General features: G+C 48.0%; 1 protein-coding gene across 1 annotated transcript in view; it reads right to left on the bottom strand.

Moving 5' to 3' along the window:
- Nucleotides 1-2652: 2652 nt before the first annotated feature.
- LOC108578768 (RNA-binding protein MEX3B) overlaps nt 2653-17409 on the bottom strand; it is a 61074-nt gene continuing 46317 nt past the window's right edge. Inside the window, exon 2 of the mRNA XM_017942157.1 lies at nt 2653-3850. Coding sequence (XP_017797646.1) covers nt 2874-3850 — 977 coding nt within the window. The 3' untranslated portion in view covers nt 2653-2873. The remainder of the gene's footprint in view (nt 3851-17409) is intronic.

Below are 17409 nucleotides of genomic sequence, written 5' to 3'. Positions count from 1 at the left end.
GCTATGTCGCTTATATAAAGGTAAGATAATACTCTAGTTAGCGAGGGAGGCTGGGTGGAACGGGCACGCCGTTTGTTTCTTTGTTTTTTTTTTCTTTCTCTCTTTAATAATACTATCATCTAAGTAGTTTCGCGACAGATCGAGGGACACGTGACCACTCGCCTTGTTATATTTTTTCTTTTTTCTTTTTTTTTTCTTTTTCATTTCTCTTCTCTCGTGCGACGTGTGTGCCTGTAAATGATGAGATCGGCCTGTTTTTGCCTGTACTGTGTATTATGTGTGTATGTGTACATATGTATACATATGCATATATGTATATATGCACATATGTATATCCATGTACATGTCTGTATGTGAACGTGTTATTCAGTTAAAGTTACGTAAAGTGTGTGTATGTTCGTGTGTGTATGTGTGTGGGCAACTTTTATCAGTAATCGTTCGCTGCGATTATGTGTGCGACAGCTCGCAGGTTTTTAATTGGAAGTCTGTCGTGTCAATACATCGGCCGATAGAGTCGGTTCCGTGGAAAGTTTTCACTTGTCATGAGATTAAAAAGAGTGATATAGAGAAGAATAAAGTTGTATTCGAGAGATGGTTCCACTCTTTTTTCGCAAACGCAATTATCATTGTTAGCTCGTTTTAAAAATTATTCGGTGAAGAAACTTTGGAATCTTGTCTATCGGAGGATGCACGAGCCCTTCCTCAGTCGCACTATTTTTTCCCTCTCTACATTGTGTGTTCTCGGCTCGTATCTCGTTTGATTGATTATCATCACCGAGCACACATCCTGCGATCACGTGACGCCGGACCTTTAATACACGATTGATTTAACGTCGAGACTTTACAAAAGGTACGAAAACATTCTTAAGTATGCTCACTGAGATTCATATTTTGTTCGTTTTTTTGGTTTTCTTTTTTCTTTTTGTTCGTTCACGAGAAGGAAGAGCAACGATAGTTTGTTTGTTTCTCTCGTTCTCCACGCATCGCTTTTCAAGCTTTCTCGTCATATGTACGGACGCGAGATCAGCTGTCCGTGCGCCGCCATCTTTGTGCCTGCGGTCACGTGATCGCGGGAGACGCGAAAGAGCGTAACGATCGAGAGAGCGAATGAACTCTACTGCAACTGCGCCTCTCTTCTGACCATCGAAACAGCGGTTCTTTAATAACCGTGGAAAGTCGAGGCTGGTAATTCTCATTAAACGTTCAGAACGATAAATGGGACGTTTACGATGATTGGTACGCTTTCTAAATAAAAATATATATAGAGCTCATAGAAATTTTTATTTATCAGTGTTTTGCAAGCACCTTTGATATATATAATATATATATAGTATTTCGTATAATGTTTCGCGGTAGAATTGCGTAATAAAAATCACAGCCTCGACCCTCTCGAACGGTGCGTTCCGAGATATAGGTGCAGTGAAAGAAGGATAAAAAATAGTTAAAAAATTAAAAAAGAAACCTATTAATCGTTCTCGTAGCCGTGTTAAAGAGCGCTGATCTCTTAACACGGTGGATTGTCAATCATAAAAGAAAAAAAAAAAAAACGAAAAAAAGAAAAGAAGGAAAACATCGTTCTACTACACGTCTAATAAAAAAATATCTTATCGATATAAAAGTCGATAACGATCAATTTTCATCCATTCCATTGTCATAGACTGCCTTCGATTTTCCCAAAGAAGAATTTGTAGAAAAATACGAAAATACAATCATGATGAGTACAATCAGCGAAATGGAATGTTATTGCAATCAAACGTTATTGCAATCGATAACACGAGAACCACTACCTTCGACAAGCATAATTCGTTCTCTCTTTCTCTCTCTCCTCTGTTCAAGCAAAGAGTAGCGTCTCGGTGGTCAACAGTCTCGCTACTACGAAGGTATCGATCCGTGCGCGTCAAACTTTTTCCCGATAGTTCGAAGGCAACCTCATAAACGGCAAAGCCAAACGAATCCTTCTCCCACGTTACACAGCACAGCATATATACTGTTTCTCGTCACCCTGATACGAACATAGAGTGTACATGAACGTGACGCTCTGTCTGTCTCTCTCTCTCTCTCTCTCTCTCTCTCTCTCTCTCTCTCTCATTGCTCTCTCTTTCTTTGTCTTTCTATCACGTGATAGCTCTGACACATCCATTCATCCCCGAGGATGTGTACGATCGGTGTTTACGCGTGTGATAAACCTGCGAGCCCAATCTACCTACGTAAATACATTATCAAGGGTTGAAGTATGAAAAAAACGAGATGACAATGAATGAGCGAGTATGATTTTCATGTTATTCTGTTTTTTTCTTATCTCTCTCTCTCTCTCTCACACTCCCTCTCTCTCTCTCTCTCTCTCTCTCTCTCTCTCTCTCTCACGTTCTAATATATTCACGTAGAACTTAAAAGCTGACTTCGTTGTATCCGGTCGGCGGGAACGACGCCACAAGTTAGCATTTATTATTCTCTCGTATCGGGGCATTCCCGGCGCGTAAGAAGAGGTTAATTATTGGCAGCAAGTGGAATTGAGACATTGTGCGCGTCCGCTCCCCCGACATCGTCGTCGCCGCGGAAATATTCGCGCGCACCGCGGCCATAAACGCACGGGGGACACGAGAGCTTCATATTATACGGAAAATTCGGGGTTTTGGGATTGTGGTGGTGGTGGTGGTGGTGTTGGTGATGCTGTGGGCTTTCTCCCTTCGCCGTCGTTCCTGGATGAGCCGCCATAAAAACGGTTGTCCTGAAGAGCAGATATTAACATGGTGAATCGGTTGAGAATCGGTATACAGCCGCTGTACCAGGTGGTGGCGACGCGAGTGGAGCCTCGATGAAGGATGATCTGTCTCTCTCTCGTGGTGTGTCGTCGTGGCTCCTCGTGTCGGTGCTTAAGAGAAGATACGAAGGGCCTGTAACACGGGCCTGGAGCAAACCGGGCAGCTAGGATCGGAGCTCTCGCAGACCCGGTTCCCGCAGTCCAGGCAGAAGTGATTGTGTCCGCATGGCACGAGGGCAGCGGTGACCTCCTTGTCGCCGCAGACCACGCATTCCCGTCGTCCGCTTCCTAACAGCGAGTCCGTGGGTGACGTAGGACTGGCTGATGCTGGCGGTGACGGCCTCGAGGGTAGCGCGACACCGGGGAACGACCAGATAGACGAAGCGGACACTGTCTGTGACTCGAAAGACGGTGACTCGCCTAGACCCTCGTCCCTCTCCATTCCAGCGCCCCAAATAGCGACGAGATCGTTCAATCCAGGTGCACCGGAACTACTGGAGGAGCTGCTGCAACTACCGCTGCTGGAGAACGCACCGCTCGATCCGTTGGAGCCGTTCGAGCCTGGTGCGTCCAGGCAGCCTAGAATCGAGCCTAGACCACCGCGACACAGCACGCTCAACAGCTCGGCATCGTCGAGGCTTGTTCCTGTCCCAGTTCGTAGGGCTATATGCGCCTCGATCTCACGTCTCGCTGCTTCCACGCTCTCCGGTAGTCCAGTCACCTCGAAAACAGGCTCTTTGTCGCGACTCGGTGTCACTATGTAGGTGTGCGTCTGATGTTGGATTCTTTTGATAGTCGCTCCCTTCGGTCCTACCACCAGGCCCACTACTCTGTACGGGACTCGTACCTGAATCGTCACGTGGCCAGGCACCGATGCTGGGGGTCCAGGAGGTGCACCCAACAGCGCGCCCAACGAGCTCTTGCGTGACGCGCGGATCTGAGAGAAGTGCTCCGCGGCGGAGAGGATCTCGCGCTTCGCACGGGCCACGTCCTCCTTGCGGCCAGTTACCACGAACACCGGCTCCTCCCCGCGGACAGGGGTCTTGATGTAAGTGTTGGTCTTCGCTCGGAGTGCTTTGATTTTACAACCTGTAATCAGAACAGAGAACGACCGTTTAGATACAATTTTCCTTCAGGCCAGTTCAGGGGGGGGGGGGGGGGGGGTAGTTTTTTACTCTTCGGTCTGACGTTGCACGATAGGAATGCGATCTCGTACGGAAACGTTGAATACAATCGGGCATTTTCATTCGTCCGGCTCTAAGGACCAGAGCAACGTCTTAGACAATCAACTTTCGAAGTCTCCGGCATTCTCTAGAACCACTTGTTATTCAGTTCTAATCATGGCAAATACATTCGTTACCTTAAAATCTCCGATACAATCGTCCCATATAATTACCCCTGTTTCCCTAAACGGTCGTAAGGAGCTGAACATACGCGGTGCGTTAATAACCGAAGCAGAGCCTTACAACCTCGTCTAGATTTCTCGTCCTTAACAAAAGTCTCGCCACGTGTACGCAGCAAAACAACTATCACAGTACGATGGTTCTGCAAAGCACGGTTCGCAAAACCATATACGCTAGCAGAACCATCTCCCCCGTCCTTTCCGCGAACCATCCGGAGTATCGAAAAAATGGAGTCCTTCGAAGAAGAAGGCAAGTTCCACGACCGATCGGTGGGTGAACCACGAGCAGCCAGAGAGCCTTTGTCATGACGCAATTGTCTGTACGCGAGGAACAACAGACAGCGCACGTACGTAGAGAGATCGGCACGGTACGAAAAAGGAGAAGCTGGAAGAAGCGGTGGGATGCCGCGGAGAAGGAAGAACGACGTGAAGATAGATGGAGGGAGAGACTGAGAGAGAGCGAGTGTGTGCAGGGTGCAGGAAACTGGAAGGAAGGAGGTCCCGACCCGGTCTGGTCCTCGGTCTCGCAGACTCTCTGGCCTTGAGCCGGCGCAATGCTAGCAATGCAGGTGAACCACTCCTCTCCCTTTCCTTCTTTCGCTCTCAGACCATCCTCTACGTCTGTCTCCGTTCACGACGTCCACCTTTCTCCTTCCCGCGGCTATCCTTCGCGGCTTCATCCTTCTCCTCCCATTCTCTCTCTCTTTCTATTTCACCAAGCTCCCTTTCATTCAGTTCACTCTCTCCTTCGGCGCGCACCAACGAACGCGCGACACACGCGGCCTCCTCCTCCTCCGCCCCTTCTTCCTCAAGACTCTCGATCGCATACCATTGCCTTTCCGTTTCCCCCGCAACCGCTGTCGCGGTTCTACGTTCATTAGCGACCCTTTTAATTGCGACTATCGACGGGACAGCGCGATCGTAAATCACGCGGCGGTTTCGAATTTGGTATCAATAGGGAAACCGTGGATGTTTTTCCTCCGATGGAAGTTCCGAGCTGTGGAGCTTCTCGAACAAACGCTTGCGAAGTCTAGATGCGTGTTTTTTTTTTTTTTTTGGATGGAAACGACGAGAGGTGTTTGTCGTTTAATTAAGGAACAAAGAGAACCTTGCGGTGGAATACGTTTCGACGGTTTTTGTTCCGAGTTGGTTTAAGTTCACGGTGTCGGACACTTTTCACCGAACTGCGATTAAACAGGGGGTAAGAATGTTAGGTACGAGGAGTTAATGCAAGGGAATCGAGCTTGGATATGAAATTCCGCTCTCCCTAAAGAGTCACTCGTGTAGAAAGAGCGGATAAAATATGTAAAAATACACCCTGTGCTCGAAAATAAACGCGACATTGAATGCACTTCGTCGCAGAACCGCTGTGACTTTCTAACGCGATCCTTGTCTAAAGACAACCTGGAAATCTTCTAAGAAAAATTCATACGATCGCATTTTTGCAGAAGCGAGCGAAGAAATCCGCGAAGCCTTCTATCTGCGAGCAGAAAAAGATCGCCAAGAGAGGCCACGCGAAAACATCACGAAACAGCCTATCGACCGTTCTCTCTCGCTCGTACAAAGCAAGAGGGTCATCAGATAGCGGCACGCGACTCCATTTTGCTCCATGAAAAAACCGGACGACATTTTTGTCCACGTGGAAAACGTTCACCGGATGTACGTACGTTTCGACGTTTCCCTTGGTCAATCGCGGCGTACAGTCCTTGCGCGCGTGACGCGACAATGTCACGGGCGTCCATGGCTCTTCAGGGACGGCCGCTGCGGCACAATCTTGACATCGATACGGCCTTAACTGCACGCCACGACGCGGTTCGAGGCGTTTCTGAACGCGCGCGCGCGCGAGAGAGAGAGAGAGAGAGAGGAAAGGGACAGACCACGAGGTCGTCTCGGGGGCGCGAGTGTAATTGCTACCATAAACGAGAAGATCTCCTCCTCGTTCCTTCGTGAGATTTCTTGTGTATTCACCGCGCGGTATTTTCCCGCGAAAAAACGTCACCTAACAGCGTAAGAGTGACACCATTATTCTGCACTGTGCGTGAAACTCGCGATAGGGGAATTAGTCGCGTTTAAAAAAAAAAGAATGCGCCTGTTTTCTCGCGTTTCTTGACACACACAGACGTCATCGTCGGTTTCGTTGTGCATAGAGTTGGTCCCTGAGGAATCGCGAGGGCTGAAAGTGTAAAGGGAGGAATCGCGTTATCTTGGAAAAACATTTCGTAACGCGGACTGAGAAAAACGCGAGACGAGTGTTTACCCACGACAAGTGTCCTCGAATCGACAGGGTAAATCCTGTTTCAGTTTCATCGATCATGCTTTATTTTCGGAACCCATTGTACCCAACCTTCTCTCTCTCTCTCTCTCTCGCGTCTCGTTTCTTCCTTCCAGCCGGTTTACCTTCGACGATTATATTTATTCAGTGTGGTTACACACGCCTTCCCCGCCACGTATCTCTCTACCCTTCTTTCTCTCTGCTTTCTTCCATCGTTGAACTCTCGTCGTCAAAACACGGGACATCGGTGAAGTTCATTTCGCTGCTTTTTGCTTCTCTTTCAGACTTCCATGAACACAGGTGGACCAGTGAAGTACGTCGTCTTTCGAGAATCCTCCAAGTTGAAAAAGTAGCAACCGGTGGAAGAAAATTACAGGCTTCTCGCGTCTCGTTATCGCCATTTTATCACTTCCTCGTTCCCGAAGCACCAACTTGACATCCCAAAAACGTCCAAGTTCTTTGTCCGCGAGAGATTTACGCCGATCCGAAAGAGAGAAGAGAACATTTTCGAAACTAAATTCGTCCTACTTTCTTCGCAAACCTCGTAAATCTCCCCTCTCGTCCAAGGATTCAATATCGCGACGCCACAGGCGTGCTCTTCATTTTAAAGTCCAGTGCGTTTGCCAAAAGCACGCGATTCTTCTCGCGGATGTTGACCAAGGTTGCGATTCTCGATAAAATCGGGACACTTTACGATGGACAACCGATGTTCACGATCGTGCAACACGAATTTCAATTAAAAGTCGAAGGAAAATATCGAGGGAAAGAAAAATTCGTTATTCCATGGAAAAATTTCGAACGGTAGTGTGTAGAAGACACGCGGAAAATTATAGTTTCCCAGGAGATTCCGGGGTGGAAAATTTTCGCGAAAACTGTTGGATCGAGCTCGAAATCGCGCGATATCGCATGCCAATGACTAGGTGCAACGTGGCAGACATATCGTAGCGATAAAACGCTGCGGGGGGAAGTCGGTCGTAATTCTAGCTGGCAAATTGTTAAGAGGAGCTCGCCCAGCCACGGCACAAGGGTGACCATTATTATCCGTAATCTGAAGAAGCATAAATTTGCCCAAGGATACACCGTCGAGATGCCTTGAGCGGAGTAGACGAGAAGAAAGACGTAGAAATCGAGGGGAATAAAAATTAAGGGGCTCTGGGGCTAGTAGCCTGCGAAGAACCATCGTGCACCGGTGTCCCACGGCATCGAGAACCGTGAAAAATAGTGTTTACCATGGGATCGCGGTAAATTGAATAAGAAACATGACTTAATCTCATTTTAATATTACCGATAAATCATTTCTTGCGAAATTTAATTCGACTAAATTGTCCATTTATGGAATGAATTAGTAGAATACACAGTGTTTACCATGGAATCGTGATAAATTGAACGGAAACACGACTGAATCTCGTTTTAATATTACCGATAAATCACTTCTTGCGAAATTTAATTAAACTGAATTGTCAATTAACGAAATGACTCGGTAGATTACAAGAATGCTTGTACTTTATCGAGACTAATGGAAATTTGAGTAGATAATTTCGATGATTTTATCGTTTCACTGGGTTCAAGTATTGCTATTATCATCGAAATTCTGTGAAATTCCCTGAACAGTATTACGAGCAACGAACTCAAGCCTTCCAAGTACTCCGAAGCGTGTGAGGCCGCAAGATGATGTGGAACACGTCACTGAATCACGTAATAAACCTATCGGGTGCCGTTAATTGACCACAAGCTAGGCAACATAATTTGTCCGGCTACTGAATAATGTATATAGAGATTCAGGAATGTCAAAGTGAAACGATCGCCTTGGAGAGCTAATGAAAATGTCTCGGTACTTGGTATTATTAAGTTCAACTAGATCCAATAATACGAGAGAAGAGGTGATTCTCGTTACGAATCATCCCTTTACTCGTCCTTGCACCCGCTGATCGTTTCGGACACTTCGACATTCGAGGCAACTTCCGTAATTCCACCGGAAACTTGAATTACGGTAATTTTCACGACACAGAAATTGCGAAATAAGACAAATACGCGAAGGTTCGTTCGAGAAGAGACGAAAAACGTAACTCCGATTTTATTAGAGCCCTATAAAATTCTTAACTACCCTTCCTCGAATAATAGATTCCAGTTTCTCTCGAGTGCACTCGAGAGACTATCCCCGATAGCATTCGACTCTTTTCCGTTGTCGTAACTCCAACTATCGACGGTCCGAATCTCCTCGAAAGTTCGAAGGGCAGTCGCGATGACGTACAAGGGAAGTCCCGAAAGGTACACGAGGAAAACACGAGGAACCTCTTAGTCGCGATTCCAGTGAACGCGTTTTTCTTTCATTTTTTTTTTTCTCACGTAGAAACGGCACAGCGAACGAATCGGCCGACGAGTTTCCGTTTATCCAAGGTTCCCCGGCTGTTCCGGAAATTCGCCTAGGGCGAACCGGGGCGGTTCGGCTGGCTAAATAACTCCGAGAAGGCAGGTGAAACGTATATACGCACACAGAGAGATAAGAGTGTGCAGCCCGGCACTGGAGAGGTGCGCAGCACGCAGCAGCAGAGAGAAACGCACGCAGGATGAAAGGAGAGGAGGAAAAGAAGGAAGAAGAGAAGGCAACGACAACGACGAAGAAGTAGAAGGTTGCTCCTCGTGGTCGAAGAAGGTGGTTGCTGCTAACTTGATGGCGATGGTGGTGGTAGTTCGGATGGAGGAAGAAGGAGAAGGTGGGGCGTGGGTCGCAGACAGTTGAAGGGCCGCGGCCAAGGTGAGGTAAGACGGAGAGAAAAAGAAAGTGAAAGAGAGAAAGAGGAGAGAACGTAAGGCGCCTTTGCCTTTGTCTGCCTCCTCTCTATATATCGAAGGGACCAGAGCAGAAGGGACGAAAGAGAGAGGAACTCGACCGGAGGGACCAAGAGGAGTTCGACCCGATCCTTCGTCCTTTCTTCTTCGTCGCCGTCGTTGGATTCCTCTTCTTGTTCATCTTCTTGCACGCACCGCGAAATCGCAGCGGACGAAAACGGAGTAATAGGCTCTCCCGGCAGAAGGTTTCACTTTGCTCCTGATCAATTATACTCGCGTTTCTGACCAACAATAACAGCAACAGCGAGGATCTTTCTTAACTGGGTTTTCACCTCGGAAATTGGATCTCTCCAATTTATAATTCGAAATGAGAAAAATAATTCCTCGATTAAAATTAACAGAAAGTTTTAAACTGGAAATACAAAAACGGAAAAAGAAGTGAAACTGTCGAATTAAAATTGTCTGAACTAGCGTAAGCGTATCTCGCGAAGAATACCAGGAAGATAGTTCTAGAAAAGGCGTTCGAGATAAGCAAGAACGTAATCGTGGTTGTTCCGCGTCGTATCGTCCCGCGACACACGTTTTCTGGCCGGCGTACTGCAAAACCGGGTTCATTATTCCCTTGATTTCTTTCTTATTCATTCGAGGTGCCATTCACGTAGCCGATGCACGTGAAGCACGTGGTCTGTTCTCCAGTCGAGTACAATGCCGAGCAAAGCCCTCTCGGGAGAGGAGGTTTGGACCTTCTATTCCCACGATACGTCACTCTCTCTCGAATGACGTTGCTGAAATCTGCAGCAGCCGCTAGTAGCAGCGGCAGCAGCAGCAGCAGCAGCTCTCTCTCCAAAGGCCGCAGGATCAATAGTTACACGCCTCTATAGCCGGCAGCTGCATTATACACGCGCCTCAGAAACTAGCGGTCATAGTGCAACTCTCGCACACACACACACGTTCCACGCAAATACACACATATGTGCATACGTTGGTCTGCGTTATCGACAGATTTGCAATATCTGCACCGAACTTGCCGAGCTCGTTACTCTGACACGACCACACGATTCCTGGAACCATTATCGGACATCGATTACGCGTCCAGATTGATCAATATCAAAATTCCAATATTACGCGAAACTGTTCGTGACTACCTTCGCTTTGTCCATTAGATTTTGGACGAATCTCTTTGGTGAATCGCTGGGTTCAAGAAAGAAAGAAAAAAAAAAAAAAATGACTCGAGCACCAGCCGAAAAAGGAAAGTTTCTGTTCGAAGGAAACGCTAAAATCCCTGGCAGCTACTGTACTTCTTAGAAACACGCGAGGTAGCATTTTCGAAGATGGGAGGAGGAAAGAGGAGACGAGACAGAAAAAAATCGTCCAAGAGGGACGAGAACACGGGGGCCATCTGCTCGTCTTTTGCTTTAATTACAGCCACCAAATGCCTCGACCGAAGAGGCACTCGTCTTTTCCACGGGCGACTCGCCGACGACCGTGGGCGGTATCGACAGACTCGACCCGAAAAGGACCGCGAAGAATCGGAAACGTTCGTTTACCTCTCGTTTTACCGATTTAAAGTCCCCACGGTCGATGAACATCCAACGAACTGAAACGTTTCGTCGTTCCCTTTCAAATTTAACATATTTCACGTTACACTAGCATCTCCGGTGCAAAGTTGAAATATAGTCGAGTTAGAATTAATTGGCGCTAAAAGACCTTCTATAATGCGAAAAAAGATTGTATCGAATTTTCTACGGAAGAAGGTTTGCGCCGCTAAATCACATTTCAGTCCCGCGCACAGCTTCGAACCGTCCTATTTTTCAAGTGTCGATAAAGCAGGTTTTTCCAACCGTCCATTACCGTTCCCAAAACCGGAAAACGAGTACGTTCCAGGGTCGAAGAAAAAACGTGGAATTTCCACGGTGCTGATGGTACGGGACGAATGTGAAACAATGTCGGGTCAGGTACGAGAAGGATCGGTCGCTACAACCACGGTGAGTTTATTTAGGACCCCGTGGGCCCTTAAGTAGCGGTATCCTTTGGCGTCTCTGGACATTCGTGCGTCCGTACGTCCGCTCGTGGGGCACGAGCCGCGCGGATATCACGAGTTTCTCAGGCAGGTCAGTGAAACTGCGCCGTCAAGTTGAAGGCCAACACCCCCACAATGCAACGGCCGAGTACCACACCGCTCACCCCGCCGCCGATCCTCAACCACTTTATCCTCACCGCCCTGTCCCCTCGCCTTTCCGTCCCTTCTCGTCACGTCGCCTCCCAGGCCTCCCTCCCACCCTTCCTCCCGCGCTCTCTCCCCCTCTCGCCAATGGCGACCAACTCGCCGGAACATCCGAGGAAACTCCAATAACGCCGATAAAGTCGCGAACGTTCTCTGCATTTGACGAGGTGGTTCGCTAAAAACGAGCCAAACCACACGTCGTCTCGACTGTCGTGGCTAAACTGACTCACCGTCTATTTCTCTCGGTCTAGCTGCGTTTTGGCGGATCGTTAATCATAGACTTTATAGAGAAAAGAAAACTGTAGAATTAATATCGCCGAGCGTATATTTTGAAGAAGTTGTTAATTACACCCCGGTGGTTCGATAGAAGCGTAAAAGATTTCGAGCTCGAAGAACAAGTAGCTTCGTGATCGTGATCAACGTGCACAGCGTTCGACGCACGGTCATGACGCTATCCGCCGGTTTCCAGGAAAACCAGCCGCCAATTGGTCGGCTACCGCGCCAATCATAGACTCCCTTTGCGAGGTAACCGTAGCGCCTGGCTCGCTAGCTAGGTGCGAGCGAGTGGTCACTCTTACGCCGACCACCGAGTCGTGCGGATGCATTGCGCAGGTGTCTCGTGTACACGATTCTTCCTTCTTCTCTCTATCATCTTCCTGTCTCCTCCTCCTATCTCTTCCTCTTTTCTCCTTCTCCCCCTCTCTCTCTATCTACCTCTTTATACGCGTTTCTCTTTATCTTTGCCCCCTCTGTCTCCTCTCGAAGGCCAGAAATTCCAGCCTCTTCTCGAAATAGATCGATGACACTCGTCCGAACAATCCCGCGCGTGTGCACGCATCGCGTACCCGTTCGTATATGCGTGGCGTGTGTACACACGCGCTATCCACCGCGTCTATGCACTTCTCCTACGTGTGTGTATACACGATCTATAGGTGCATCTATATATACGTATACGCGTGTACATGTGTAATATGTGTACATATATATATATTCGCGGCTCTCTCGGGGCCGATGTCTCTGAAATAACCGAGCGAGGCTCACTCGCCGGACAGGGGAATAAGGTGCAATGCACGCACCCGTTCACTGCGGTCCTCTCTTTCTCGCCTTCTTCGTCCCCCCACCGATTCTCTCTGTTCCTTCTTCATCCAACACAGGGGGAGATCGCGTCTTTTTTCCCTTTCTCTCGCTCACGCGCTGCAACTGCAGTTGCATCCGACAGTGTCTCGAATGGCAGTGGGGGTCACACTATATTAAGATTGAACTCCACTGACACGGCCGCCCAACTGCGTTCATTCTCCTCCTACTCTTTCTTCCTCTCTCTCTCCGTCTGTCCCAACCCGACCAGCCTTTCTTTCGTCTCCCTTTCTTCCCCGTTCGCAAACGCCTCTGTCCATCTCTCTCGCTCCCTTTCTCTTTCTCTCCGCCCGTCCCTCTTTTCTCGTTCCTCGTCCCTACCTCTCTCACTCTCTCTTTCTCCGCTTGTGCTGCTCGATACGTCCGCTATCCGGCCCGATACCACGCCGACCGTGTGTTCCGTTCCATAGAGAACGTTCTGGACACACACAACAAACCACGAGATATGTTACCACGCCGACCGTGTGTTCCGTTCCATAGAGAACGTTCTGGACACACACAACAAACCACGAGTTGTATGCGTGTGTTTGTGAGCGCTCTCGCGCACACGGTTGTCGGGGTCTCGCGATAGAAAAATCAGATTACGAAAGACCGTTGATTTTCTAGCAGCGGGGACGTGTTACGTGTCGTCGGAAAGGGCGCGGAGGAAATGGCCAGCTCGGTCACGCCGCAACGAAGGACGCGGCACTCGGTTCGTCGGACGAGAGGGACTCGCGGATGCGCACGAGTGCCCGTGCAAAGACGATATGGTAACCACGTTCCAGTAAAAAGCACTTAGGGGAGCTCTCTTTCTCTCTGTCTACCTGCTATACCCTCCTATCCTCTCTGACCATGAAGTGGGAATTCAGACCCTATGGGTTTCTCAACCTTGAGTATATACGTCGTGCTCGTCAAAATAGGATTCGATTACCATTTGCGTGGCTTATTTGTTCATCGAGGCGGAAGTCTTGCGGAATATTTCATCTGCCCGTGAATATCGAGCGACCGGTAAATTCGATTAAACTCGACCGACGAAGATGGGAGAGTCCGAATACAATTTCTATCGTCATTTTTTCCAACGTTCACGACGAAGTCGTTGAACTGTCGCGGAAATTTTAATTGTCCACCTGCGACGTGTCACGTTAGTGTCACGGAAGAGAAGAAGAAGTTACTTGAACCCTAATAAAATACTACTACACTGTACAATCTCGAACGAAGGTAAGAGCACAAAATGCCTGGAATAATCCTCCGGTTCGAAAACGTTGCGGGGCAAACGCGTCTAGCCTCCTTGTCTCCATTCACGGTCAAATTGTTTCTCGCTTCACGAGCACACCACGGGTATATACACGGCACCATCACCAACGGCGACGGCCAATTATCGTATGCGCTGAGGAGCGCAGTTAAAGCTGAAACCAATATGGAAGAAAGTTGCAAAATAACGAGGCACGGTTAACCCGTGTGCCCGATGATTCATTATCGGTTCACCGGGAGAGCTCGCTCGCGCTCTACGGGACTTATGCGGACAACAGTTCAGTTATAATTACACGATATTGGATGTCACGATATTAATGAGCCACGGCGGATATAATGGGACGTGCTGCCCACCGTGGAAGCCACTCCGCCCAACGAGTGGCTCTCCCGATCGTTCTCGAGAGAAACCGAAGGGTGGTGAGTCATTCGTCGATCAACCTACCACAAACCTCTCTCGACCGGACGAGCGGAGACGCGTGCTTCTCTCTCTTTCTCCCTCTGCTGTCCTCCTGTCGAGAAAACAGGTAGCAGCATTGTACCACCACCACTACCACGCCGTATTAGATTTTCTTCTCTGTGCTTTTGCCCCGTACTAACGTGTCTCCTCAGAGCCGCCTCCAGAGAGCCTTTCATTATTTGCCACGGATATAAAACGGTCGCGGTGGCGCACGCGCGATAGAGAGTATTCGACACTCGGCTTTCCTCCGGAACGAAGAAACGCACGACGCGGGGGACCACGGATATGCTCGTTGAGTGGATTGTCTTGTAAATCTTTTCCACTGATATACGAAACTGCGCGACTCGTCTTCGGAGATCGTACAGGCGTGTTTACACTGTCGCGAGGTATTTATCGACCGGTAAATATATTCGCGTTTGCCGAATGATTTAGAGTTACTTCATTTGGAATTTTTTCGAGAAAATAAATTTTCTACGGAACTAGCCCCTGAAAATAATTTCTCGACGAAGAAGTCGAGTGTTTTGGACGAAAACTTGGAACTATGCTACTATTTTCTTTGAGCCGCGTGCGGCCAACGTTAGGCTAGGCCAGAGCAGCGGCGCAAAGCCAGGATAAATCGATTGCAACCGAACGTCAACGAAACTGTCCCCTGACCTGGAAGAAGGGTGGGAAAAACGCGACCCCTAGACTCATGGGTATGTCCCATCAGCTGTGCCTTCAGCTGTAGCCTGTTTCGAATGCAAAAAACCACGCCATCGTCAAGGGGTGAGTTTCAACTTGTTTATCGATCCGGACCACACACACTCTCTCTCACTTTGCCATTTTCTATCTACAGATGAGATCTGGCTCCCGAGGGAGCAAATAAAATGGCACGTGACGCGACCAATCTCCTACTACTTCGGCTTAAACGCTAGCCAACCCCTCCGGTTCCACCCTCTTCATCTTATTTTTCGCCAACTTTCTCCGTTCTTCGTCTCTTCCTTCCTGCGATTTCTCCTTCCCTTCTACACAGCTCACAATGTACTCCCCTATTTCGTCAGGGCTTTCTCAAGGTTCGGAAACCTCGAGAAGTCGATGAAACTCGACTCTCGAACGCGAGCTTCGCTGGAAGTTCGAAAGATGATGCCTGGCTTCTCTTCTATGTGCTCTGCTTTCTTTTTCTCCTCTCTCTCTCTCTCTCTCTCCTTTGCTTTGTCAGCCGAGTCTATTCTCTGTAATTTTTACGTATCATCCTTGGGGTGCGTGAATCGACGCGAGCTTTCAACCCTCTAAATCCTTGGAGAGGTTAACGAGAAGATATTGCGAAGATTGACGTGTATCCTTCAGGCTACTATGAATGGAAATATCGCGGAACGGTTACCAAGTTATACGGCAAAGGGCAATAACAGCGGTAGGAACAAAATTTTCAATAGGAACGAAACACAGGTCGAACGTGTGTTTAAACAGGTAGTATATTTCGCCAGGATATCTAACTTACATAACGCGTATGGGAGCTTTTAAGATATTGGATAGCTGATTGACACCGAGTCGTAAAGTTACTCGTAACGGATGACTTTCTAATTATTTGAGCAGCGCCGTTTCATAATGCATCCATCATTACATCAATCTTCGTCGAATTTAAATAATTAAATTGCGCATTCTCAAACCCCGACGTATAAATGCTGGATGACGAACGTCTTTTTCCATGATCTAAGCTCTTCCATGACCTGTGCAAACCAATATGTGCACGTAATATACACTCTCGCGTGAAATCGAAATTTCATACTGTCTCCGTCGGAGCAAACAGGAAATTCGTACACCTGAAAAATTACCCAACTACCCGAACCTAAACCCAAACCAATTACCCCATCTAAGAATGACTGAAAACTACTTTCGCAATTTTTGTCAAATTTCCAAATATCCCACGGAGCTCGGTCGCCGATAAGCGATCTCAGGCGGCCCTTCATCAGCCGCGCGAGCAAGAAGCGCGCGTAACACGCCGGATCTGGCGTTAATATGCGCCGCGCGTATTCGTGTCGCGGAGCAAAAACCGCGGCGCGACTTATACGCGATCGACAAACATAGAAATTACGGATATAAATCGAGCCACGACGATTCCACGGAGAAGTGTCTCTCCTCTCTGTAGCGCAAGAAGAAGCTTCCAAGGCGAGCGAGCAAGAGAGAGAATCGCAACTCGCCGTATAGAAGTAACGCGTGAGCCAGAGCACAGGGCGAAGAAGCATCGCGGAGGACTTCAGATGCGTTCCCGTGATCGCATGCTTCGGCTTAGAGAAACTGCGCGTAACCTGAACGAGGGGAAGTCGGTGTATACAGCCGGTATACGATGCACGTAAAACGTACGCACGCGATTTCCTGAAAGAGAGAGAGAGAGAAGGATAGAGAGTGCAAAAACCGCGTGTAATTTGTATACGCCAAGTTTACGTTTGAACCTGGGACAAAAAGCGCGGTGTAATTTACGCGGCAGGGTTATTCCGCCAACTTTGGATTAATCGCCGGTTTTACATGGCTACCGGCTGGCAAAAACACCGCGAACCTGTGCCCCCGCTGAATTCTCGCCTCGATTATCTGTACTCGTTCACGCGTTTCCCTTCTGTGAACGTTGTGTCTGCGGGAAGTTTTTCGTCAAACCGGGTTCGAAAGGTGGACGGAACACGTAAGCATTGAGTTATGCGCAGTTTGGGAATACGGTTTTGGTGGAGTGTCGGTAGGGAAGTTGCGAGAGACGATGTACGATGATATACCGGGTGGTGGAACAGATCACCTAATTGTATTCTCTGGTGACGGTGGTACAGGTAATTTAAATTGTTTCGAAGGATGAATAGGGTGGAGGGAAAATTTGTTCGATGGAAGAAATGGCAAAATATGAAAGGTTTCGTGGTTGATTTAAAATTTTTAAGCTCGAGGTTATTTTGAACCCTTATGTCGATACATTGCACGTTTTCTCGTTTGAAATATTTTATCTTCCTGGTACAGGATTTCAATATCCGGCAAGATCGTTGTTATTTGCCATATTTCCTTCAAGTTTAGAATTTTGTTAGCAGAAAACTAGTAAAATTGGACGATAAAGTAGACAATTGTGGATATTGGCGTAAGGGCTGAGGTCACATTATTATTCATGTTTAGAAGAAATATATGTATA

This window comes from Habropoda laboriosa, unplaced genomic scaffold, assembly GCF_001263275.1.
Source record: "Habropoda laboriosa isolate 0110345459 unplaced genomic scaffold, ASM126327v1 scaffold28, whole genome shotgun sequence".
In the NCBI taxonomy this organism is placed as follows: domain Eukaryota; kingdom Metazoa; phylum Arthropoda; class Insecta; order Hymenoptera; family Apidae; genus Habropoda; species Habropoda laboriosa.
The sequence above is the reverse complement of the archived record's forward strand: the minus strand, read 5'-3'. Positions and strand labels throughout refer to the sequence as shown.